The sequence below is a fragment of the Aptenodytes forsteri genome, unplaced genomic scaffold (assembly GCF_000699145.1).
Source record: "Aptenodytes forsteri isolate BGI_AS27 unplaced genomic scaffold, ASM69914v1 Scaffold255, whole genome shotgun sequence".
Taxonomy (NCBI): domain Eukaryota; kingdom Metazoa; phylum Chordata; class Aves; order Sphenisciformes; family Spheniscidae; genus Aptenodytes; species Aptenodytes forsteri.
The window spans coordinates 2,791,859-2,818,224 of NW_008794888.1; the positions used below are offsets into that span (position 1 = coordinate 2,791,859).

Genomic DNA, 26,366 nt, shown 5'->3' on the forward strand with positions numbered 1-26,366 from the left:
TGGGGAAAAAAAAAAAAAAAAAAAAAGGACAAGTCCAGTCTTTTACCAGTAAAACACGTAACTGGTGGATCTGTAAGGGACTTGGAGCTCTCTTCCTCCCTACCAAGGGAGTAGTCTAACAAGCCTGAGAAGGTAGGTTTGGGATGCAGGATTTGCATATCTTCAGGTAGAGAAGGGAACTCATACCATCTACAAAGTGATGGATGCCTCTTTCTCCAATACTTTAAAAGACCAACTAGGACTGACCACCTTCTATACATGGTTAGGTCTTCTGCATATGTTTTGAAATTGCGATCTGAAGGGCTTCCTATTATAAGCAAAGACAAAGGAATATTTAATTACATGTACCAAAGAGGGCTATGTTTCATATAAGTGCCTTGGTGTTCAGTTCTACCAACACAGGCTCAAAAGCAGACCTTTAGGTCCCTAGGAATTTTAATAATGAAAAATTAAGGTTGGAAAATTGTAAAGTTCAGGTGCCTCTATGGTTAGGCAACAGTTGACTAAGTAAATCTCATTGAAGTCCTCTCTTTAGACACTTAAATACTGTTATGAGTCTGGGATGTTAAGAACTGTCACACACTCTTCTACTTCACAGAGCCAGGGGCAGGGCAGAGCTTATGACAGATATCCATGCATCAGGCTGAAAAGTCGTTTGTATAAACCCTTCCTGCCTAAAATCTCTCTTTGGAGATAATCTTAGTTTATTATTGGCCAGTCTTTCACTGGCCAAGTCAACTCAGTGTTTAATTAGTACGAAGAACTTCCAGATTTTATGTATTCCAGAAATCACCCTATGTTGTTAATTGATCAATGCCTTACATAAAAGGCATTACATGAAATCATACTACAGTATCATAATTTAATTATCCCTTTTTAATAATATTTTGGGATATTAGCATAAGAAAGTAGACCTGACAACAGGAAAAGGAGTACTAAACACTTCAGTAGTTGAACTTCAAAAGGCATCAGTAAAATTAATTTCAAAACAACATGATTTTTTTTCCCCCTACAGTAAGATACCCTTCACTGAAGGGAACCGTGTAATGTAATATTGGTAATCTTGATCATTTGCAAAAATTATCCCTATGACTGCTACCATTCCAAGCTTTCTTTTTTCTCAGTACTTACCTAGGAATTAACTATATCTTCATGTAATGATACATGCATTTAGGAATATAATGTTTCTTTAGCTCTGTCTCTAATATGATTTAAGATTAATGTTGTCTATGGTTTTGCTTATCAGAATGCAAGCCTTCCAGGTTTACAGTTCTTTGAATCTACTTCTGTCTGGGAATCCGAGACAAGCTGGAGCACATTTCTAAGAGGTTGTTCCTTTACAACAGGACACTCATACCTAAAACCGTAAAACCTGTGATCCCTTAGTTCCTTTTCACCTGAGTCTTTGTTTTCATGAGCAAAGATAAAAGAACAGATGGAAAATGAGCTCATTGGAAAATGAGTTTCTGTTTTACTGCAGTGGAAAGGCCAAATCATCTTTTACCAAAGTCATCTGAGCCATAGTCTATGTGGATGCTCTTTGCTCAAAGGATCTTTGAAAATTTCAGGTAAAAACAGTACACGATTACATAATCTATCATACCATCAAAGAAAGCAACATCCACCAGAAAAATTACAACTACTGCATACCCCCTGGCTGTGAATGTACCACATCAGTTTCTTCTCTTTCTCCAGGCTTTCACAGCCTGGACAGCAGAGGCACATAAGATAAGAAAACCCTACTGTACATCCTTCTCTCATGCACCGCACTGATTTCACTGTGACAGGATCCTTTTTCAGCCCATGTGTAGGGTGGAAGGCAAATCAGAACTACCCTGCTATTTTGACTGTCAGTGAACTAGCATTAAAATGATCACATTAGTGGGCTGCTCCATGCGTGTCTGAAATGAAGATTCTGTGGTCATCAACTGTTCATCTTGTTTATGCTGTTTAGGGAAAGGAACAATACTGAAAGGCAGCATGCAATTTTGGGGTGACAAAATTTAAAAAACGTATTTCACTACAAAATTTTTTCTCTTACTGCATCTTTTCACCATAAAACAATGACCAGCTGTTTCAAACATGGAGCTTGTTTTGAAAACTAGATTTAGAAATGGGCAGAATATAATTTTATATTTTAAAAAAGTCAAAGAATTAATGAAAAAATCTAGAAATAAATTCAATTTAACATTTACATATACTACATCCACAGTTTCTAATTTTAATAATAAATTTCAAATTTTAATATTAAGGACTTTGATGAAGACATTTGACATTCCTATTTGAAATTTCTTTTCATTCTGTCTCCCCAAAAATTACACAAAGTCAAGTCATTTGTGTTCCTAGGTGACACCACTTTGAATTGGAAGATACAATCAAGGAAAAGGTTGGGGGACAGGGTCTTACCTTTGGGGAATCAGCTTCTAGAGTGATTAGGAAGGGGAGCTTATGACAAAAACGTGATATAAAACAATTAAGTAGAAAATAGTTAAATTTAAAATTTGTGGAAACAGGAAAATCTCTCTTACAATCACACTGTGCTTGTATTTAGTATTTTCTTATTCCCATAATAACTCTGTAGCACAGATAAAACACCGTTGCTTCATTTTACATTTGTCTGGACTAAAATTTAAAAGTATTTAACTGTTTTGAGTACAAGTGAAGTAGGCAGAAAAATGAAAAGAAGTGATGCAATCTTAAAATTATTTTCACTCCAAATATTAGTAGATCACATTCAGAGTACTGGGCTTTTCATATAGATATTTCCAGGGCAGTGATGACCACTTCTTTTTCAAGAGGAAAGAACAAAAGCAAGCAGAACAAACACAACAGCTGTTGTGCAATATCCAGGTGTAGGTTGGTGGTTCATTACACAAGCATCAGGCATGCTCAACTTCATTTTCCACTGTAGCATAACTAAGTAGCATGCAAATATTTGTGGCATTTTTTTTTTTAATAAAGGTACATAGTGAATTTGTGCTTTGAGCTCAGAATATTATGACTGGACGTAAATAACAGGAAACCTCAAGAAATAACCCTGCAAGGTGCTAGAAATCTTTCTAATACCTGGCAAAATATTCTAATATTGGTTTGACACCCATATATAAGGTATAATGTAGTAAAAAAAATTAAAACCTTTTAGAAGGAAAGCTTGACTCCTTATCTTTTGCATTCTCCGAGGATATCAACAATGTCTTCCACACAGCAGTTTTTGCCATTTCATCAGAAATGTTTATCACAGATGGGTCATCTCTAGGCAAGAATAAAAGTAAATACACAATAAAACAATGAGCAATCAGTCTTTGTTACTTATTAACTCTACAGAAGTCCTTGAAAACTGATAGTGATGACAATAAATAAGTGCAATGTAAGTTAAAAATTATGTTAAACTTCAAAAATCCTGAACGATGACTTAAGTATTCTCTTAAAACATCTTAGCACTTTTTTAGCATTTTCCTCCTCCAACAGCAATTAATCACAGTAATATCAATAAAATATATTGTTTCACTTCCAACTAATAGAGAAAAATGAGGAACTGTGAAATTAAATATTGCCCAAGATTTCACAGCATGCCTAAGAATCCTAAGAGTTCTCAAAGTACTTATGCTCTGAAACTCCACCTGCTTTTAAAACAATTTTAAAAGCAATCAAAAACCTTGACAAAGGCAAAGATTTAAGAGATCTAATAAAAATGCCCCAATTAAACAAGCTAATCAGTAGCTTTAAGCAGCACTTCGTAGCCTTTACGCCCTTAGCTTTACCTGGACTGCTCCAAATATGTATTTATACACTTAAGAATAATAAAGTCTTAAATGTTTTAAGGGCCTGCCTGTATATTATTCCTGACCTCATGGTTTACATATGGCTTGACATTCAGTAAGCCCTCAGTAAACTTGTTTTCACAGTGTTTGGGGAACCACTTTATCAACCAATGTCTTGATTCTTCTTTTTAGCTGTAGGACTCTAACCCTTACAGTACAGAAAGTCAGATATTATCCAGGCAACGCTACCTAAGTAAACACACTATAGATCAATATAGATCACACCTCAAGATAAATTAAGCTCAGTATTGCTAATATAAAATAGAACAAAAAGGTATGGACAAAAGAAGAAAAAACCCAGACCATTAGAAGTGTGATGAATCAAAAGTAAGAAATAGGCTGGGACTTTTCAGAGACACAGATGGTTATTTGCCTTAGGAGACATTAGGGTAACTTTGTGTTAAAATATAAGAGAAGGCTATTCTGAGATAGTGTTCCTATGAACTCAACATTAATGCACAAGTTACTATCAGCAGATATTTCAAATCTTTATTAAGAATTTTCTGAAAACTCTAAATGAGAGTCCTTATGGGCTGGCTACGTGTATTATTTCTATCTCTAACAGGTTTTAATGCTTCAGTTGTGTCAACCCTGCATTATGCCTTATCTACCCTGCACAGCTCTTGATTCACTTATTATCTCACATGGATAGGATCTTAATTAGAATGTTTTAAGATGTAATACTGTAAGAACCTAGTTTTTCTGGGGTGTGTTCAAAACCTTTCCTGGCTCCCTGCTAGCATCAGGATGAGGGGTTTGACCTGTTTTACATCTTCCTTTTGTACTGTGCATGTCAGAAGCCAAGGTTCATTATAAATGGCCTGATCCTGCAGTCCTGCCCAAGGGAAAACTTCAACCAGTGTGTCCTTCTCCTAGGGACTGTGAGATCATGTGGAAAGACTAGAAAAGGGCTGAGCTTGTTAAATGCTGCAGTATATGGTTCAGTTCACCTGTACTTTATCACCAGACAAACATCCTCCTGACATTCAGTAAGCATTAAGAATAAATACTGTGGCATGTTTATTTTATTTGTTTAATTGCAACTCACCTAAAAGAGGAAAGGTATATTTTACCTGTAATGTCCTTCTAGTGGTAACTGAACAGTCCCTTCCTCTTCCATTGCTAACATACTTTGCTCTTCCTAGAAGGAAGGAATTTAGATGTGAGACAGGATATGATGTTGTGAAAAGTGAAATTTATACACTTTAATCCTTTTTCCCCTTTTCTTTAATATTAAGTATATAGCTGAAGTTCTTAAAGTAAGATACTTTTCAACTCTTTTCATTTAAATATTTGACATTTAAAACCCTCTTTTTTAAAAGATGTATTTTCACTTAATGTTATTTTTCAATGCCAAATAGAGGAGACACTTTTGTAACAAGAGAAAAATCAGTAACACTGAGTGAGCAACTGTATGGTGAATTTTAATTATCATGCATAACAGGATATATACATTGCAATGTTAACATGCAAAAATTAGGGAAGCCAAATTTAAGTTTGCACACACAGTTTTAATACTGATAAAGTTTTATTGCAGTGAAAGGTAGTGAAACAAGACACCAAAATTAGTTTTCACTTGAACAGGGAAAAAACTTCTGTGAGTAACAGGAAGTGAAGAGAACTAGGAGACATATCTACAGAAAATCTTTTTGTCAAATATTTACAAATTTAGAAAATCTATTTTAGGGGGAGGGGAGAACAAAACAACACCCCTCAAGCACCATGTCCTGCCTGCAAGAACAAAGGAAAACAAGTCTCTGTCTTTCAGACAGCTCAAGGCTCCACAGGAGGATTCTCAAGGCTCACACCCCTGTTAGGTCAGGAAAACCACAGCCAGGGGGGTTAACGTGCCTTCACATGAATGTAACCATCAAATCCTGCCTTAAACTGTTGCACTGTGTGTGTATGAGCATAAGACACCCAGAGACCTCCACATCTTTCTTCCCTTTATTAGATGGCTTTGTAACAGTTTACCCTAGTGCCTGTTTGAAAGTGTGAGCTGGCTCTCCCAAAAAGAGCATACCATTTTCTGGCAGATCACCCAAAACCCCACATGCATCGCACACATTGATAAGTTGGTATTAGCTGGAAGAGCCAGTACAATTTTCCAAAATAGTAGAATTTAAGTCCTCTCTGCACAGAAATTTGTTTCTTCTATGTTTTACTATTACAACTATTTTAAAAGTCACATTTTTTTCTCCAAATGGGAGAAGTCACTTTGTTCATTCCTGTCTCAGAAAGACTTTTGATTAACATCAAAGTGGCTTCCAAAGGAGGTCTGTGAGAAGAAGGCATACATAATATCCACTATAAATGTACAAAGCCTTGGGAAAACATGGCCTAAAAATATAAAAACAACTTAAGTGATGAAATCAGGATCCAATCAAGTAAGTTTCAGATCTTGTCAACTATATTTCTGAATATTGTTGTGGGTAGAATACTTCTATTTTTAAAAGCCGTGTGATAGCAACTCTCCAATTAATTCCTTAGGCTACATGTCAGAAGTTTTATTACTAGTTAATTTTGTCATTTCCAGGCTTCACAGCTTCATAAGTTTTTGACAGTTGAACAGTTTTAATAATAGCTCCCAATATTTAGAAATGCCAAAATATGTAAAAATAACCTCTCAGAATAGACAGTGAATGAAATAAAGTAACACCAGTAGATTTTCCCAGTTTTGTTTTCTGAGGCCATCCTATCAAGCATGGGAAGGGAAGTGACATATAACCAAAACATAAGGATAACAAGGAATTCTTTCCAATAACCAGACCCACAAGAAGAGAGCTACCTTGGTTACTTTTGGTTACTCTGAATTGTGATGCCAACAGATACTGTGATGAAACAACTCTCTGGTCTGCTTCGATTCAAGGGGGAAAACAATGACTCACGTATTTTAATTTCAGCCTGGTAGTTTTACAGGCACATACTAAATAGTAAATAATCATCATGATGTTTATCACCTAGGTAAAACCTTTTCGCCAAAACATATTCTATGAAAGTACGTTGAATGTATCAAAGAAAGGAAAGTTACAGTTCTCCAGGTTACAGATGAGGCAGTGAGTTGTCAAAGGTCACGGAAGAATCCTAAGGGCAGAGAAATCTAGTTTTCATAGTTACATGTTCAAATTATTAGCTCATGTCCTATTTCTGCAAATAGACTTACCAATGGGAATCCTTACACACACCATTTCACTGGTCTCAGATCACATCTCAGGGCATCCCTAAGGATAAATTGCTGATTTATCCATTCACATTGTCTAGTTTTTGCAGTACCCTTGTACCACCAAAAGGTTATGTCTCACGGGTCCTGGGCTTTTGCAGAGGTCTTCAGGGCATCTTAGAGGTCATATGCACAACTGCCCCCAGAGCACTCCTGCTTAGAAGCGACCACAGCCTGCCAAGACCATGTGGCATCGTCTGCACCTTCACCTCCCACTGCCGCCACAGCCTCACACCATGCTACTATTCAGAAGTGCTGGCGCAGGACACAGGACTCCCATTTAAAATAACCTGGCACCAACATATCCCCCCCTGCGCCACAGCCTCACACCACATGCTACTTCAGAAGTGCTGGCGCAGGACACAGGACTCCCATTTAAAATAACCTGGCACCAACATATTCTACTTACTGCTCCTGCAGTTAGTGTTTCTCCATCGAGACTTGTCCCTCATTCATTTGGGCCCAGTACTGATGTTCCCTAACAGTTGACATTGATCAGGTGGCTGATAGCAGGGACGAAGGACAAAGACCTCCGTCTCTTACACATAAAGTTACTTTATATTCCCACAGTTTTATATGATATCCAAACAAGCAATTCATGAAGCAGCAGCTAAATGAAAATGCTATCGAACAGATGCAAAACTGGTTAGAAACCTACAGTCAGAAAGATACGTGTTTCACTGTCAAAATACAGGAAAATTCTGAGTGGAAATGTGTAAGAATCTGCCCTGTATCAAGTTTATAAGAAATTACCTGAAATGCGTATTCTTTGAAAGGAGACGAGGAGTCCAGATCTGAAACAGTCAACTGGCTGGTAGTGCCACAGGCTGTAAGTAAAAGTCTGAGGATTTGGTTGGCAGGGGTAAGCAGTGTAACTGACCTTTTCATTAGAAAGTGGAAGTAAATTGTTTCTATAGTAGCAGAAGGAAAATGCTGGCCCAGAGTGTAATAGGGATACTGCACAGGGTTATGACACTGCTGAGCGGGGAGGGCACAGGGTGATGGCGTGTGACCTATGTATGGCTCAGGTGTAGCTGGGACGGGACATGCCATGCCCCTTAAATTCTGCAGCGCTCTCCTCAGCATCTCCAGCAGGGACGAGACCAGTCCCAACGCAGCATCAAATTACCCCAGGGATCTGAGGGCTTTCCTACAGATACAGGTTCATCCCTGCACATCATCTGAGTGGGTCTCAGGAGCAATCCCAGGAGCACTGTAGATACTATGTTATGTGACAGTATGGCAGCGTAAGAATCTACATCTAATAGAAATCCCCACCTAAGCCTATTAGATTTGTAACCTTAAAAGGACTTATGTAAAATATGAAAATATTAGTTTGTACACTGTTAACAAGTTCTGCCTGTTGCATGGAATATGCCTTATTTACAGAATTTTCTCTAAATGTCTGAAGGAGAAATTGATAAAGTGCTACAAACCAAAAAAACCTGAAACCATGACCCACCTCTTTCTCAGCATCTTCCAGTTTCTTTTTCTTGCTCTCGGGCATCAAATCATCTAACCAACTGAGCTCCCGCTTAGTAAAAAAAAAATCCATGAGTTTTCGGACAAATACCAAAGCTAGGACCTGTAAAGATATTAATTCAAAGAAGTAGGAAATTAAGCAAGTAAAACAGACAAATATGCCTGTAGAGGAATACTTTCAAAAGCGACCACAGTTTACAGCTAGAATTTTATCCTTTAATTTGGATAGGCTAACAGCTGGTCTTCCTTTGTTCAGATGAGGTATGGCTTGAAGCATTTAACAATCACTGAGGTCAATAGGTATCTTTTATTTTCAATTAGTGAAATAATCAGAGAGAAATCACTTAAGCAGCAGAATAGATTTTTCTTTTATTTCCAGCAAGACACAGAACTATCAGTTCCTCAGTGCAATGAACAATCTTCCTTAATGAGTGAATGTTCTTTCTGTAAAATGATTAAGCACTACTCCTTAAATAAAAACATCAAATAAATTTTAATTGATTTTTTTTTTTTTAAGGAGAAGAATTTTCCCTAAGAGAATACACAGTTGGGCTATCCACACATATAAACAGAGTGCAACCTAGACTCAAAGTAGACGTTATATGTAGAATTTTTCCTTACTTAATACAGTATGACTTGTCCTTGAATACTGAATCAAAGCAATATTGTCATTTATTGCCCACAATTAATTTTTTCTTCAATAATAATTATCCACAAGTGAAAAGCTAAGGGATTTTTAGAGGAAATAAAAAATATTTCATACCATCATGGGAAAGACAATGGCAGCTCTTGAAACCTTTATAATCCACAGAAGCACAAGACAACTCAGCTGAATTACAGTGAAGAGATGGACCTTTCTAAGAGGAACATGCCTCAGATAAATAAAATCTGGCTGATGCTTTGCAGGCATCCAGAATAACTTTATCCTGTCAAAAAGCTGAAAGAGAAATTTTTAAAAGTTTGCATGCAAATAAGCTGTAGGATCATCTATGCTGACATTCACACACTGCCTAAGAGACCCTGAATATCCTAAGAATCTGGCTTGTTATTCTAAAGGCAAAAACTGTGCAGAAATTGAGGAGCACAGAAAAAGACTACCTCAGTTACAATCATGAGCCATGAATCTATACTAATCCAACGGTGGTAAAGGACTCATCTTCTCTCCAGTTGAGCCACCAGAGAAAGAATGAGAATCATATTATTTAAGTAAAGTTTAATTATTTGGTTAGTCACGCTTCTTAAGTTCCTTTCAATTTTAATCCACATGTGACTCCCTAGGTATTTCTATTGCAGATGTGCTGAGATATTGGATTCCGCTGAATTACATTCTGTATAGTCGTACTCCAGGAAAACATCCTGCTCATAACTGCATAATATGTTATACACAAAGAAAACAGTTACTTTAAAATAGTACTGCTAAGATTTGAAGTCAAGAACTCTTAAAGTTAGGCAAAGCCAGACTTCAAAGTAGTTGTGAATCAATTGTGAATCAAACTGAATGGAAGCTGGTTGATCCTATTGGGCACGTGCACTGTTACACCGCCTTTCTAATACATTCTGAACTTCTGTTTTTCAACAACTGAGCTCTGCCTCCTTTAGCACACAAAAAGCTGATCATGGAGGGATCTCTTCAGTCTTTTGTCTCCTGTGGATGAAACTCCTTTTCCTCCCGCCCCCCCTACCAAGTTTACTTCACCAGACACTTTATCCCAGGCTATTTTCTTTTCCCTATTGCACTTTCTTCACAAAACCAGGAACATAAAAAAAAAAAAGGGCCAGCCAAAAAGGCAACTGCCATGCCATTAGGAACGTACATGAGAGGTTCTTGTTTTTCAGACCTATTTGGCTCCATACTGACCCGAGACTTTGTGTCAGCTGCTATGGCACAGTGATGATGGTGATGCACCATTTCTCCCTGCATGGGTGAGCCATGCTATATTCACACAGTCTTCAGGAATTTCAAGTTTCAGGAATTTTTACTGAGCATGTGCAAACTGCATTTTTTAAAGGCTTATAATTTGGCCAGATTTGAGCAGATTTCTTCTTCACAGAAACAGCAAAATCACATCCTCCCACAAAAGCCATCTTATCAAATCTCAATTCCTTGTCCCAGCTTGGGGGAGGGAGAAAGGGAGAGGGATGCTATCACTTTTCCAAGTAAAGATAGCCAGATTTTAACATGCCTTAAAACCACTCCTCAATAGTGTACTTTCTGATACCCTTGTTCTGAGAAACAGCTGAATCGTATTAAGTTGAAATTATCTAAACCTCAGTAAAAGCCAAATTACACTTCTTAGAATATCAACCCAAACGGTAAGAGCTAGGCAAAGTTATAAAAGAAGAGTCTCTGAATAGAAAACACCAGTCAAAAAACAAGAGATGTTGCCAACTTTGCATATAAATAATAGAGGGGTAAAAACCTATAAATAATAGAGGGGTAAAAAAAAGCAAGACATTTTTAACTCGCAATCAAAAATTTAAATATAATGAAAGAAACAATCAGGCATTTTCTTTGCTCTTTGTATTTGACAACCTTTTGCACAGTATAATTCATGTTTTCGTCACGTGATTGTTCTTTCTCAATTGTCTTGGAAGGTGTATCAATACCTCAACTTTCGATAACAAACAAAGGCACACTTGAAAATTTGAGTGTTTGTGTCAGATGGGCTAAAAGATTTGACACCATGCCATTTAACGCTGCCATCATCCAGGAGAAATAGGATACCATTACCAACCCTGACCTGAATGCTGGAGTGCCTAGCTTCCACCAGGGGCTCCTACTTAAGGCCACTGCAGGAATGCTGCCCTTCCACTAGACTTGCCCTTCATCCCTGAGGCCAGAAATTAAGCATGGGACTTGCAACAGTTCCACTTCCCTGCCTGGGGCATTTATTTGCACAGGAAATATCTTCAAAATCTCACCTATGTTAGTTTTAGGGCAAGTTAGCCAAAAGCCTCATATAGGCAAAGTTCAAGATCAAGTGTACCACTACAAAGGCACTAACTTGGAAGCTGAACGGGCAGCAGGCAAGCAAGTGAACAGGGAGGCAGGGGAGAGGGAAGAGATCCTGATAGCTGTTACTCAGTTTTTAGGCTCAGCCAAAAATCCCTTGATAACAAGGGAGAACGGAAAAATCGGCACCTAAAAAATAGAAAATTGGAGCATGTTACCTAAAGGGAATACTCTATTTAGAGAGAATCCATTTTCCTTTTTAAGTGAGTCACTTTCAAGAATTTAAGGTTGGCAACATTCCTTTAAGATTATACAGAAAAGATAATAAAATACTATAATAAAAATAGCTACACATTTTATAGAAAGCATCATCAGTAAATGCTGAGTAAACTCTTCATAAATCCATTTTACCTGAATTCCCTTTAGAGATGAAGCACCCATGTAAAGAAATACTCCATAAAGTACTGGCATAGGAATAAACTGCACAACAAGCAGAGAAAGGGTAGAGCATATTAAATACCATTTAACAATTTCAAATGCTTCTAGAAAGACATTCTAAACAGTTGAAATTCAAAGTGCCATATGCCTGCATTAATCAGACAAGTTGTAAATTCAGAGTCAATCAATTACAAATTAATAATGTTTCTCAGAGTATAAAGCAAAAGAAGAATTTGGCTCTATAGTTTTATTTTCCTCTCATGGCCAGTTATTACAATATACTTTATTCACTATTAATAAAATTAACAGAACTATATGAAAAATGAAAGTGTTTGATACATACTTAAATTCTTTGCTTAAAAGACTGCTCAGGAGAGCATCTGAATAGTAAAGTTATAATCCTCAGAAAAACATTCCAAGACACACACAAAATACTTCATACTGCTAAAAGAAATGTTCTGTGCTGTAAGCATTTAAAAATGGGTGAATGACCTTTATGGAAGGATTTTGTAAGAGTCTATTTTAAGTGTTCAGGCTCTCAGTATACAGTGTGTAGGTAAAGGAATATTTCCATAGATAAGTGTCTGGTTTAAATACTAAATACACAAAATGCATGTTCTATGTGTTTTCAAAGTGAAGGTTTTATGATATACTTAATAAAATACTACTGGGAAGTACAAGTTCTGAAGGCTTATTGACTTCACTGGGACAACATGCAAGTCTAAATACTGGTCTTACTGAAGCCAGTAGCAAAACTCTCACTGATTTCACAGAGGCCAGATAATTCTCAAAAACAGTAAGTATTGTGTATATGGATAGTGTTATATATGCATATAACTAGACACCCAGTTTCAGGACGCTGGTGAACTGTGTTGAGTATGCAGGCAGCATTTCCAAGAAATGAACCATAGAACTTCTCTTGCAACTGTGAAAATATTTTTAAATTATCCAGAAATCACAAAATGTTTTTAAATTTTCTAAATAAATTTACTTACTGGTATAACTTAGCAAGACTATTTCATTCTAATTTGCCATAGGCCCGAAGTATAGACAAAGGGTGAATCTTCATATACTACAGGTCAGTGGCAAAATTCCCTTTGACTTCAAGTCAGGCCAGATTTTCATTACAAGGTTTTTGTTCTAAAAATGTTAGATGTCCCTAGCCATTTTATTATGCAAAATTAGAATTCCACTTTAGATTATCATTGTGTAACATTATGTTAGTTAGTAATGTGCCTGGAAAGGGCACTTGTTAAATAATACAGTAACAACAGTGAAATGTTCAGTGCAGTGCAGTATTTTTTAGCTTTTCCTTACTTCCCCAAATTACCTTCAGGATACTTGTCAAAAAGACAGATGAGCCCATAAGGATAAAAATCATGAGCCCTGTGACTCTTTGCTCCCGGATTCCAAGAAATTTTGGCTGCTCCCCTGGAGCGGAGCACTCTGATTCCAGTTTTAAGCTGTTCACATGGGAAATAGAGAGGACAGTGGCTGCAACAAACCACGGCAATCCCATAATAGAGCACACTCCAAGCATGACTGCCACCATGAGTAGGTCAAGATGGTATCCACATCCTTTCTGTTAAAAAAAGTAATGACAGCAAGAAGATATAAAATGACATCTGAATTAAGGAGAACACTCCTCGCAGGCATTCCTAATGAGCAGTTAGAGACAATTAAAAAATTTGTGACTTGTAGGAAAAAATCGCTTTCTTCTATGTGTTATCCAGGTTGGGTCAGTAGCGATGGCAAACCGGTTATCTAAGGGGAATTCCTACTAGTTCACAAGAAATACTTAATGTTATTAGACTCATTCCAGTTATGAGTTAAGTGTACACATCATAAATCCAATTTACAATGGGCACCAAATACCTTTCCTGCTTATAAAAGAGATACTAGTAAGACAATGGAAAATACATACATTTTCTGTTTTAACTAAATCTCTTCTGTGGATAACAGTAAGCTGACCATCCAGCTGCACTGCCAACTTTTCCACTGCACTAATCTTAATAGACCTTCCATCCATCCTTACACAGGAGGCGGAAAGTATGTATTTTGATTCTTTCCTACACAAAAATTCTTAAGTTAACATTTGCAAAGTCAGTTTATGCTATAAAGGGCCATAAAACCACATCGATCCTTTGAAAGTTTTTATAGATGGTAGCACGGGATAGTAGTAAGTTTCCACTAACATACTTTCATCTTATCCAAGAACAGATTAAGAGAAATTAAATTATCATTAAGCTATACATTAAACTATAAAATAATATTCATCATCGGGTACTGCTTTACTGGTTTCCCTATTCAATACTTAAAAGTAGTATCATAAACATTCATATGAGAAGTCAGTACAAAACCTTTGGGTTTGGATCATTTCTGTAGTAGTCAAATACTCTGTAAATTTACCAACAGGAGGATGTTGCTTTGCTTTTGTAGCAGTGGATAAAACTCTTTGGACAAATATTAGATACATTTAAAAACCTGCAAATACAACCTGCACTTGAAAATGACCAATGATCTGCATCAAGCTTGGTTGTTTAGATATCTGTTACCATAGCTGAGAGGGGTATTTCTTTTCAATTTTAGTAAGTATCCAGGACCACCGCGCAGCTGCAAGCAGGAGCTCAAGCTATTTTCCTTTAAAAAGTCAGGTAGGTAATCATCTCCACAAAATTTTGCAATATGGCAACAAATCCAGTGTCATGGTCTGATAGAACAGTGATGTTCATGCAAACAATGTGAATATGTTGAACCATAATTTTGCCTGTAAACCCATGCAAATGCCTTTTGACATAAAAAAAGTAACTAAACTAAACTTGGAAGGGTTTGCTACAGAGACTGCCAAAAGCTGAAATGTGCACTATTCAGAATTTGCTATGGGAAGTATAAAAAAAGAGGGGAAAACGAGTTGGAAGCAAACAAATCACTTCTTTCTGAAGACAACTTTTACTTCTAAAATGGGAAGCGTCTGGGTTTATGAAAATGTAAGCCACATATCGAAATGAAAATGCCATCTTATTTGCTTACATTATTTAAAAAGGGGAATTCATATAAAGTAAAAAAAACGAAAAGAACCAACTCTAGCAACCTTCCCTCACTCCCCAAAAGTGCTTCTGAGTCTTATCTCCAAGACACATCTTGACAAACTCAGATGTGTCAAACTCAGATATTAGTTACACGCACAATGCACTCAAAGAAAGAGTTTAATTCTAAATCCTAACAGAGACACCTTTTTTTACCTTCTGACACATTTATGAGGAATGTATCTGCTGAACCAACTCTAGCAACCTTCCCTCACTCCCCAAAAGTGCTTCTGAGTCTTATCTCCAAGACACATCTTGACAAACTCAGATGTGTCAAACTCAGATATTAGTTACACGCACAATGCACTCAAAGAAAGAGTTTAATTCTAAATCCTAACAGAGACACCTTTTTTTACCTTCTGACACATTTATGAGGAATGTATCTGCTAATGCATACAGAATCCGAGAGCATTTCCTCACATTCATACATGATCTGAGGAACCTGACATATGGGAAGAAAAGGAAGCATAGCAACAGGTGATGCTACACCAGACCCCAGCAAAACTAAAACGCAGCAAGACAAGGGGGCAGCCAGGAGGACCATCTGACTCCCAGATGCCAGTGCTGAAAAAACACATTCCAAAGCTTGGCAGCAAATTCCTGCATCTGTCAAGTTAACCACATGCAATGCTATGGATTGACATGAAGAGCCAGGCTGACAAAGAGGGCAAAAAAAGAACATATCAAATGTCACAATCATCCAAGAAGAGGCAGCGCAAAGTGAAGGTTGCAAATGCATTTGCTAAAGCAACTTGGGATTGGATTGCTGCTTATTAAAAGTATGTCAAAAAAAGCCTAAACTCGCTGCATATACATGTACAGAAACCTGCTTCTAGATTTTGCCCAACAGTTTTTCAGAGGGGTGATGTCCCTTTTTCTCTCTCCATCTGTAGGCAACTAAAGTGTTAGAGAACAGAGCAGGAAGTTGTCCTATGTTGTTTTAAGAACCCATTGTGCCTCTAAAGCTCAGTTTTATTCTTCTCCCTTCTTTAAGATAGGAAGGGCATAAAAAAAAAAAAGGATGGGTAGAAACACAGAGAAGAAGGAAAAGGGGAAAAAAAAAAATCTTATATTACAAAATAAGCCCCAAATAGTTTTTCAAAATCCAATCCAGTAGAACAACACTGTCAATATCTGAAGAGGCAATTAATATTATGGTACTTAAGGAAATTAAAAAAGGATGTAGAAACACAGAGAAGGATGAAAAGGGGAAAAAAAAAAATCTTATATTACAAAATAAGCCCCAAATAGTTTTTCAAAATCCAATCCAGTAGAACAACACTGTCAATATCTGAAGAGGCAATTAATATTATGGTACTTAAGGAAATTATTAACTTCCAGATTTTTTTCTTTAGGTGAATGGGTATCATACTTCTAATAAAGCACAGAGGATAGCACTTTCTTGATTGAGAATCTCTGTTCCAAATCACATTCATAAAGACTTCTGTAAGGGAGCGAATCACCGACACAGGGCACAGCTACTACACAGACCAACAGAGAAAAAGCATAACAATTTAAAGGGGTGCTATGTAACATATAATAAATTAACATACTCAAGTAGATGAAGGTACATTACATAACCTGAAGCAGAAAACGACAGTGAAAATATAACTATTTGACTGAATACCTTTAGTTTGTGTTCTTTTCTATTAATAATGACAGCTGTGATCTGCTGGTCCATAAAGATAAGGATAGTACAAAGCAGGGCTGGAATTACAGCAGCTATCACTGTCCACCAAGGATTAGGCCCCAAAGGAGTAATAAACCAGCCACGATCATCTCTGGTGGGCTATAAAAACAGAGTCATGCATGACCAGTCAGAACTCTAAGGATTACTTACATTTCAACTCCACAAGAATACATACAAAAACATTACTAGGATATGATTTCCTTTAAAATGAATCTATGTAAGAGCACAGAAAAATGCTAAACTTCCTATGATACCAAAAAGAGAAGTTACATATAATAAAATCATCTGGATATTACAGACTTGGTTGTATTTGATACAATGAGCCCAGAAATTGGAAGGAGCCCCAGAACATTACAGTAGTCTAGGATTTGGGTAATTTGAGCCGGGTTGGCCCTCACACAGAAGACACTAGGAAGCATGAAGGGTCCTGATGGGAGAGGCTCACTTACATGGGCCACTAATCAGAGAGGTTGCACAGTACTTGGTGAACATGAAAAATTCAGAATAGTATCGCTACTCCCTGATGATAAAAAAAAAATATATAATAAACCACTCTAGCACACTACTTTGTCAAAATAATAAGACAGTGCAATTTATCAACAAATTACCTTAAAAGCATTCGGAACCTGAAGTTTTGGTGATGGAATCCCAATGGCATAGTCAATTAAAACCATGGACAAAATAGTGAGAAAGACAGCAAAATCACTGACAACAGATCGTACCTACGATATTGAGAGAAACGACAATTTTAACTAAAATATTCATGTGTGATTTATGATTTTTCCTCACTGTTTTAAGCCATTTTGTGCTTACAGCTAAAACCATGCTTATTCTGATATAATTTTCTAACAGAGAAAAGATGCAGTGTCCACTTCACCAGCAGTTAACTGAATTTGCAATGCAGATGGAATTCATGCTTACATGTGAATAATGACAACTTTTGAATTAAATAATGGCACACACCTTTGTTGGGAAGTATCGGCTAGTTTTGAACTGCTTCAGTGTGGATGACAGCGTTACTGTAGAAAAGAATAAGATGACAGACCAGAAGAGGACATCAGGAACATAAGGGCCATGATGACCACAGGCTCGTCCAACAAACTCTCCATGAAACTTTTTACATTCCTATCAGGGAGAGCAAAGTAGTATTGTTCTGAGAAATATCCATGCTTACACTGATTTTTTTTTCCAATTACCTTCCTAAATTGCAAGCAGATTATATTACTAGGAATAGTAAAGTCATTTTTAGATATTTATTCTTTTAAAAATTAAAACTCCTAATGTTTGTACCTAGTCTTGGAAACTCTCAAACCCTCAAAAGAATCTCTTTTTTAACCAGTATTAAATGATGACATCACTAAGACATACCATAAGTAAAGTCATTAATATAAAACCAGATTTATTTCAAACTGAACAAGTACACTTACTTATTTTCTGTTTACAAACACAGATTTGCACTTCCTGATTCTTTCCAAGACAGGAAAGTGAAGTTCAAAAGCTACCAAGAGAAAGGCTGCTCCTGGTGTATTCTCAAGAACTGATTTTTTGTTTTAACTTCACAGGCTGAGCAATTCAAGAAAAAGCTACTTAGAATGTACAGTATTAGCCTAAAAGGAGACCAATACATTTAATACCACATGGGGGCAGCACATTCCACAAATTATCTTTTTCTTTAAAAAGGCGAGCTGATAAAATCCAGTAAAACCCAAAATCTATAACATTAATTCTATCCAATATAATATACGATCAAATATGCAGATACAGTAGAAAACATATCTAGTAATTCTCCCATACCATCCTTAGTTATATAAAATCATACTTGTTCCAAGGTAACAAGCAGAGAAATAAAGAGTAGCTCTAAAAATGTGAGCTACAAGCTCCAGACTCGCAATCCTTTCCTTCTCCTTCCCAAATCCCTCCACACATACTAAGCAAAAAGAAACGCAGCATGCAGAATCAGAGATTCCAGGCAGCAATATCCTGCCAGATAAGGATCTTTTAGTATCAAATGAACTGGGTCATTGGCTCATCAGACTCACGTCACAATACTGTGGCCTGACATGTTATGAGAAACTTTGGCTTTGAACAAAGGCTGGCTTGAAAAAAAAACACAGTTGCTATTTGATGACTGTGAGACAAAGGAGTGCAAAACTTTTTATATTGGTATAGCAGTAAACCAGGGATAATTATGATGCACTTCTGACTGACGAAATAAAGATTTTAGATGGGGAAAAAAATTCTCAGGAAATCCCGAAGAAATTCGCAAGATTCTGGGACATCAAACAGAAAACATGTTCTGGCCTGAGCTAGACCTTGATGTTGGCACAGCACAGGGATGAATTTCATCATACACCTACTGAAAAGGATCTTGTCACCATCAGAATAAACACTTTGCTCACACTCGTTTTGTCCTAGATAGCAAAAAAAATTGTTGGTCCTACTGTTGTTTTTAAGAGAGAATGCCAATCTAGATCTTCAGAAACTAGAAATTTTTAAATCAGACACAAGAAACAACAGTGTAAAAGACAGTGGGGTGAGACTGACCAAATATTTAGAGACAACTAGGTCTAATCTTCTACTGCAATCCTCTAGAACAGGAGAATTGAAGTTTCTCAATGATGCTTGCAAGAAATAAATACATGAAAGTATGAAAAATTTCAGTTATTTCTTTGACAACTATAGGGACTCATGGGAAAAGTCAGTCACTTATACTGCTACCCATGTAAACTCAAGTTTCGGTAATAAGCTTTTACAGAAGTTTTAAAGGGTTTTATATAATGCAGCCGGTCTTTTACATTTATAGTTAAAACAAAATCTGTTATTTTAAATCTCCTCAGCTGCAAATGTACTCTGAAAAACACTGTCAGAGATCTGAGAAAGTGAGAGGAGGAGTCTGCCCCTGCACAGATGCTCTTAGAGTGTGCTGCAATTTTGAGAATATTCATTCTGGATTGCTGGAATCCCTCAGGCCAGCAGTTCTCAACTTTCTTTCTGCTGTTGCCACACCAACAGAGTTGAGGAGCAGTCCTTGCTATCAAGACAGAGCAGCCATGGAAGGCGGCTCTTGCTTAACTCATGATAGGAGGACACCAGTTCTTCTGCGTTCCTGCCTTTGAAAGAAAAAAACGGTATCTACTGGAGATGGTCCACTGGATTGGCTTTTAAGCTTTTCATTTGGTTATGCCTACGATGGGGTTAATTCAGTCATATTTTTGAGAGGTGTCTTTTGCACTCAATTCTCTTTGACTGTGTAATGGAATGATCCATTTGTGAGAAAAAGTGGCAGCCTGATCTCAATACGACATTTTAATCAAGTTGTAAACGTTGCTTTAAAGAAGGCAAATCGGAAGTAATAAATCCTTTAAACCTAGAAAACTGTACCATTTAGAAACAAGTTACATATCCATGCAAGCTCCCCAAACTGTCTGTACCTTGTCCCCCACCCCCATCCTATCCCCCCCAGAAAAAAAATTACACAACTAAGACATACATAACACTGAAGACCTACGTAAGAGACAAATTTGGTCACTGAACAGAAAATGTTACAAAATTTCTCCCCTTCCTCTCCTTTATAGCCCGAACAGCTGTAAGAATGTTTTAGGGGAAATAAATGCTTTCTACACAAGGGAACTTTGGTTTTGCCATCTGGCAGAATTTAGGACAAATCCGTTGTCATTTGACATGTTTAGACTTAATCTCAGTCAAACTCTTGTGCTAGTGTGTCAAGAAGTTTCCAAAGCAGGGCACAAAATGCACATACTTGCTTTAATGTGTACTATCAAAGGCTGCAAAATGCTTACAAAAGGAGATAATGCTACAAAGTTTATGTTAATCTTTGTTCAGTTAAGTATTTTTTATGCTTTATTTGAACAAATATGATCAGAAAAAACATGGTATTTTTTTCAATATATTTGCTGCAATAGGAGAGACAAAATTATTTATGCTTATGCCTTTATTTATTAAGTTCCAATATTTCACTTACTGACACAGTTAGGTTCCCCCACGGCACATCAGATGCAGATATATTGTAGTCCTGCCAGTATCGTAAAGTTTTATTGCTAGGATGTTCTGGTTCCACACAATTGCAACTGAAAAGACAAAATAGTATTTTTTTTCCGTAATAATAAAAGATGTATCAGATATTAATCCAAATTATCAACTTTATGACATATTGAAATTGTGCCCTACTTTGCCAGATAATTTAAGTTCAAATGATAATTTTAGTCCAGCACCAAAAGCTCTGTGAACTTTTGTGTCCATTGTTTTTCCTTTCCCCACAGCTGCTTTAAAAGCATGCTTTTCATTTTAAATTGTGTATTTTGACATACAAAACATGACAAGGCAGCATGGGAGGACAATACTGCAAATAGGTAATTTAAAATCAAAATTAAGTCTTTAAAGCCTCTGAAGCAACTGTGGGAGGCTTTTTCTTTGACAAAGCCTTCAAAATACGTAGGATACTCTGTAGGTTCCAAGATGTCAAGTGTGCTTTGCAGTTCTCTTTAAATTGATTCAACTTTAAAAATCTATAGTACTATCTATCCTGCTAGTGTTTTAACGTGCCTATGATGGCTGTAAATAAATTCTGTACTCACCCTTCTGATAAAGTTTTCAGGAGTAGCTGGGGACACGATAACATCTGACTATAGAGTGGAGAGCCATTAAGCATACATTTGCATTCCAGTGCTATATCGGTTTACTCACTTAGCTATGCCATCTATTTTCTCTGTGGCTGTTTATCTTTCCACAAAATGACAATTCTCATCTAGATTTGTAATATTTTCTGTATAAGAAATTCTACCATCTACATTATGAGTACAGAATAGTGCCACAGTATTTCAATTAGAATACTCTACATGTGACAACAGCTGCATTTAATATATACATAAAGAGAGATGCAGGCTGTCTTTGTGCAACTCCTTGCTTTTATTTTAAATGCAGCTATTTAGAAAAGAAAGAAAAAACCCTTACAGCCCACGAACATAAAGCAAAAAAAAAAAAAAGCAACAGCATTCAGAGAAATAGAGGGCCTGAGCCAAAAGTCATTGAAGTAGACTGGATCTTTCAAACATATTTAATATGCTTTGGATCAGGCCGCAAGTGCAGAATGAATGTGTTCAATGCATAGTTTAAAATATTACAAAATGGGTTAAATGAAGCACATCAACTACTAGTGAGCTACAGTAGCATAATAAAGTCAACAAATGGTATGTCTGTTATTGTAAGGGAGTATTTGATGTTCATGCAACAATACAGAGGTGGCTATTTCAGGTTACTACTGTTTCCTGTGAGCACAGGAGCTCCCTGCACCCTGATGTCCATCGCTGATCGCAGACTGGCCAGACGCTGGGCGATGGCCCATTGGGGTTTGATTACAGTAGGCCAAGGTGACGTGGGCTGTTCAATCACAGTCACTTTCTCACTAGAAGGGAAGTGATGTTCATGCAACAATACAGAGGTGGCTATTTCAGGTTACTACTGTTTCCTGTGAGCACAGGAGCTCCCTGCACCCTGATGTCCATCGCTGATCGCAGACTGGCCAGACGCTGGGCGATGGCCCATTGGGGTTTGATTACAGTAGGCCAAGGTGACGTGGGCTGTTCAATCACAGTCACTTTCTCACTAGAAGGGAAGACTGTGCATGTCACCAACACTACATGGTAGAGCTACACTTGCTGCAAACTGCAAAATTACATTTAAAAGTTAGAGAAGCCAAAATTTCTATTTCCTTAGTCAGAAACGTGACAATTGAAGCTATAGTTTAATACAGCTCAAGTAATTCACCTTCAGATGAGATCATCGCCCTGTTTATTTCTATATCAATACCACTTTCCTCCTTCACAGCATTCCAGTCTGGCCTTTACCAAGTTTCACAGGCATTTACCAACGGCAGATTGTTCATCAGCAAGTAAGTGACTTGTGCAAACTCCACCCATGCAGACCAAAATCACCCTGCACCAAGCTTTTGTCACTGAATGGGTGCAGAATTAGGCCCTAATTGTAAAGATCAGATCCTGCTTTCTACTGAGATGATCATTCAAACAATGATCTCAGTGTTTTGACATATATAACATTACATTGTTTTCAGTATTATATGCCTTTTGGCAACACTGACATTTTGATGTGAGATTGTATCATGGCATTAACTGTCTTCCAGCATCACACTAATTGGTTAACATTATAGAAATGTGAGATAGTAAGACACTGCCTGTCCAGCCCAGAAAACACAATTGGAGGTACCATTCAGCCCCAGAACATAAAAGATTATCTACCAAAATGTGACATTTCATAACAGATGTAATTGCTTCAAAGATGACTATTTCCCAACACAACTGACCTGCGAGGAGAAACTCGCATTAGTGAAATAAGGCTTTCTACTTTAATCTTTTGAAACTTTTAGTCTCTTCCATTGCCATTTTTTACTCTGAGAGGTCAGCTCTCAGAACAGAAAGTAAAATACACTGAATTATTAACCGCTAACACATCTTTCTATTTTCTTGATAAAATATTACTCAGAAGGCTGGAATAAGTAAAAATGTATTGCCTCTTGGAGGTTCAAATGCTCTTAAGTTCTTGTAAAGTTGTTTGAAGTGCTGAGCACTTGCCCACTACAAGAGATCTATGTGGAGTTTATGCTATTACCAATGAGCAAGAGACTCTACATATACCTATATTTTCTAAGCAACATTCAGCTCCAAATACAGTACCAACTTAGCAACGTACTCCCATGCCTTTTAGTGATAAGGAGTCAGCAATCATCTTCGTTATGCTAAAAGATACAGAATGATTCATTTTATTCTCTTTCATCATGGCTAGGAGGAAACTGCTTTTTTCATGGCTAGAACATAGGCAGGGAAGTATCTGACATTGGTTGTGGTAGCAAAAGCATAGGTGTCACTACAGTGAAAAAAAAAAAAAAATCTCTGCTGCCAATCTCACAATATACCCATTTCATCACACTGATGACAGAACAATTCTTTTTGCATCCTTACACTTTTGGCTGCTGCAAGACGTTCTCATCTCCTGGGAGCAATTCAGATGTCTAAACATGGGTGCCTGTATACCCCATAGTATTTGTGACATCCATGATGGGTTGGCACATATGTGACAGGGTCTATGGTGACTCATGCCTTTGTTTTCACAGCAGCTGGAGGCTGAGAGATCTAAAATGGCACTAGATACCCAGTCACAGGTTACTCCCTTCTATAAAATGTCCGTATTTTGCAACTAGGCAGAAATCGGTGGAGCTTGCTTTCTTCTAGAGTATTTAAACATCTAATACAGCTTATTACAGCCAATTACAAAGTGGCTTATAAATCTGAGGTAGACTAATACATCATTTCAGACATGACAGTCTTCAGGAAACCGCAGGAGAACTGTCATAAGATCAGAACTGACAAAAGGAGAAAGTAACAGAAAAATAATGGCCTGAACCTGCTCTCTAGAAAAATAACCAGAGCAAGGAGTCTTTATTGCCTTTACATCTTCCAAGGTGCTCAAGAAATCTCTGGCAAATCAGGATTTTTGCAGGGGCTTGGACTAGATGAACTAGAGGAACAAAGGTAGATTAGAAATAATATATTTTAAGACTGGCTGACAAACTGGTGTCCTCTGGAGCCTGTACCTCTCTCCCTTTTACAGGAGGATCAAGATTTCAGCTAAACCTTCAGCACCAATCCAATTGTAACAGTATAGGTCACTGATGGCACCCCCCTTCCCTTCTTTGTCCTCTCAGCCTCCCCACATTTTTCCTAGCTCTTTTTGCTTTTGTTTCATAAGTCTCAATTTCATAAATTTCATTAACTTGAGGCAGCCATCATAACTTCATTGTGTGCAACATTTCCTACAACTTGTCCTGTTTTAAAAGAACAGAGCTAGGATTTGTCAACAGCAGCTTCTTGCTCCTTTGAAAGCCTCATGGCCATTCACCCCTAGGCAGTTGCCATTTTTAAGCATGTTGTTTTCAAAACTAGGAGGCACTTACTATTAATGATTTTATCTAATTTATAAGGCACTGTTTTGGAGCTCCTATTTTTCCAGCATGTACATATTGCAAGCTACACCTATTTATTCTAGTTAAGGATCTGGTCTATAAAAGATGCAACTGCAGCTTCTTCATGATTAGCCAACATACCATTTCCCCTTCCTAGAAGGGCAAAACCTCTTTCTGGCTCACTTAAGATAGAGAATGAGATTTGCTCAGTAGGACTATTTATATTATTAAAAAACAACATGCAAGTATGACAAAGAAGTTATGAAACGTACTCGTTTAAACAATATGTCTCACTGAATATCAGAGCACATATTTGGTAATATGAGTAGGAAGTTTTTCCCCTAAGACACAGAGTATGCTCTGCGAGTGTGCTGTGCACTGATGACATAACAGAGACAGAATAAGAAGATGGTATGAAATGGAAGGTAACGTCACTAATTTTGTTTTAAAAGTAAGGTATTAGAATATATGCATATGTATTCTTCATGTTGCATTTACAAGATTGAAGGAAAGTACATCAATAGCAGAATGCTATGCATGTTTAGGTTGCCTCCAAATACGCCATTTTCATGTGAATTATGGGCACTCGCAGAGTCCTTCTGTTTGTCTAACAACTGCTATGGGAAGGGGACAACAACAATATCACAGATGACAACTCCTCTGCTGTCCCATACCTACAACACCTGTATATTCCTGGCATTACATTTACCCTATTCCTTCTCATGTCAACATTCATAACGACAAAATCAAAGTCTCAGTGGAGAAGAGACTGGAAACAAAATAATTAATACTGATGGGACTTGTCTGTTAAGTTCTATTCTCAGTATCATGAAACCCTGTCCAAGCACAGCTGTCATGGCAAGACAAGATTTTTTCTTCATTTATTCATGAGATCTGCCATCCTGAATTAGACCATTGAGTCATTAAGTTAAGTAGCCCATCTCTGACAATCATGAACATCAGTAGGCATCCACATATATTCTCTAAAGTTAGAAGTCTATATAGTTTAGTTGGTGAAGTTGAGGAGGAAAACAGAAAAGCCTATAAAAGTACCTAGACAATGCACTCAGCAGCACAATTTCACAATTTCACACACACATTGATAGAGATAAATCCGAGGGGAGGGAACTGATGTTCGAGTGAAGAAATCTCAAAGAATCAGGTTTCTTTGGATAGCACATGAGGAGAAGAACGTTGCTCTGTCAAGTGCTAAGTCTAGAAAACAGATTTATAACCACAGTGCAGTTTTGTTAACCTTGTCTGTCACTCATAAAGGTTGGTCTTTATTAGCTGCCTGGTGCAGTATGCAGTCCATGCATTCTTAGCAGTACTACAGTATGTAACTGCCATACAGAGAAGTTAATGTGCAGAAAAGTAGTGTAATTATGTGGGATATTAACAGTTCATCTGAAAGCTTTCACTGAGAAATAGTTCTAGGATGTCACTTCACCCCACTTCCAAAGTTAAAAAACCATACACCTGAGGAGAAGAGATTCCGTATAATGCTGGTTCAGAAATAATATACTATAATATACTATAATCCTATATAGAATCATAGAATCATAGAATAGTTTGGGTTGGAAAGGACCTGTAAAGGTCATCTAGTCCAAGCCCCTGCAAAAAGCAGGGACATCTTCAACTAGATCAGGTTGCTCAGAGCCCCGTCCAACCTGACCTTGAATG

The 26,366-nt window shown here is 37.2% G+C and overlaps 1 protein-coding gene across 2 annotated transcripts in view; it reads right to left on the minus strand.

The window, feature by feature from the left end:
- Positions 1 to 26,366, minus strand: part of SLC4A10 (solute carrier family 4 member 10) — a 126,297-nt gene that overhangs the window by 1,736 nt on the left and 98,195 nt on the right. The window contains exons 15-25 of one of the 2 annotated variants that reach the window (XM_019470926.1): positions 20,673 to 20,778; positions 17,654 to 17,815; positions 17,299 to 17,412; positions 16,628 to 16,789; positions 13,245 to 13,496; positions 11,888 to 11,956; positions 9,287 to 9,460; positions 8,504 to 8,626; positions 4,895 to 4,962; positions 3,136 to 3,252; positions 1,700 to 1,706 (exon numbers count right to left, since the gene is read on the minus strand). In XM_019470926.1, the coding sequence (XP_019326471.1) occupies positions 1,700 to 1,706; positions 3,136 to 3,252; positions 4,895 to 4,962; positions 8,504 to 8,626; positions 9,287 to 9,460; positions 11,888 to 11,956; positions 13,245 to 13,496; positions 16,628 to 16,789; positions 17,299 to 17,412; positions 17,654 to 17,815; positions 20,673 to 20,778 (1,354 nt within the window). Of the gene's footprint in view, positions 1 to 1,699; positions 1,707 to 3,135; positions 3,253 to 4,894; positions 4,963 to 8,503; positions 8,627 to 9,286; positions 9,461 to 11,887; positions 11,957 to 13,244; positions 13,497 to 16,627; positions 16,790 to 17,298; positions 17,413 to 17,653; positions 17,816 to 20,672; positions 20,779 to 26,366 lie in introns of those variants that run through there. The other variant, XM_019470925.1, reaches the window with a different exon arrangement.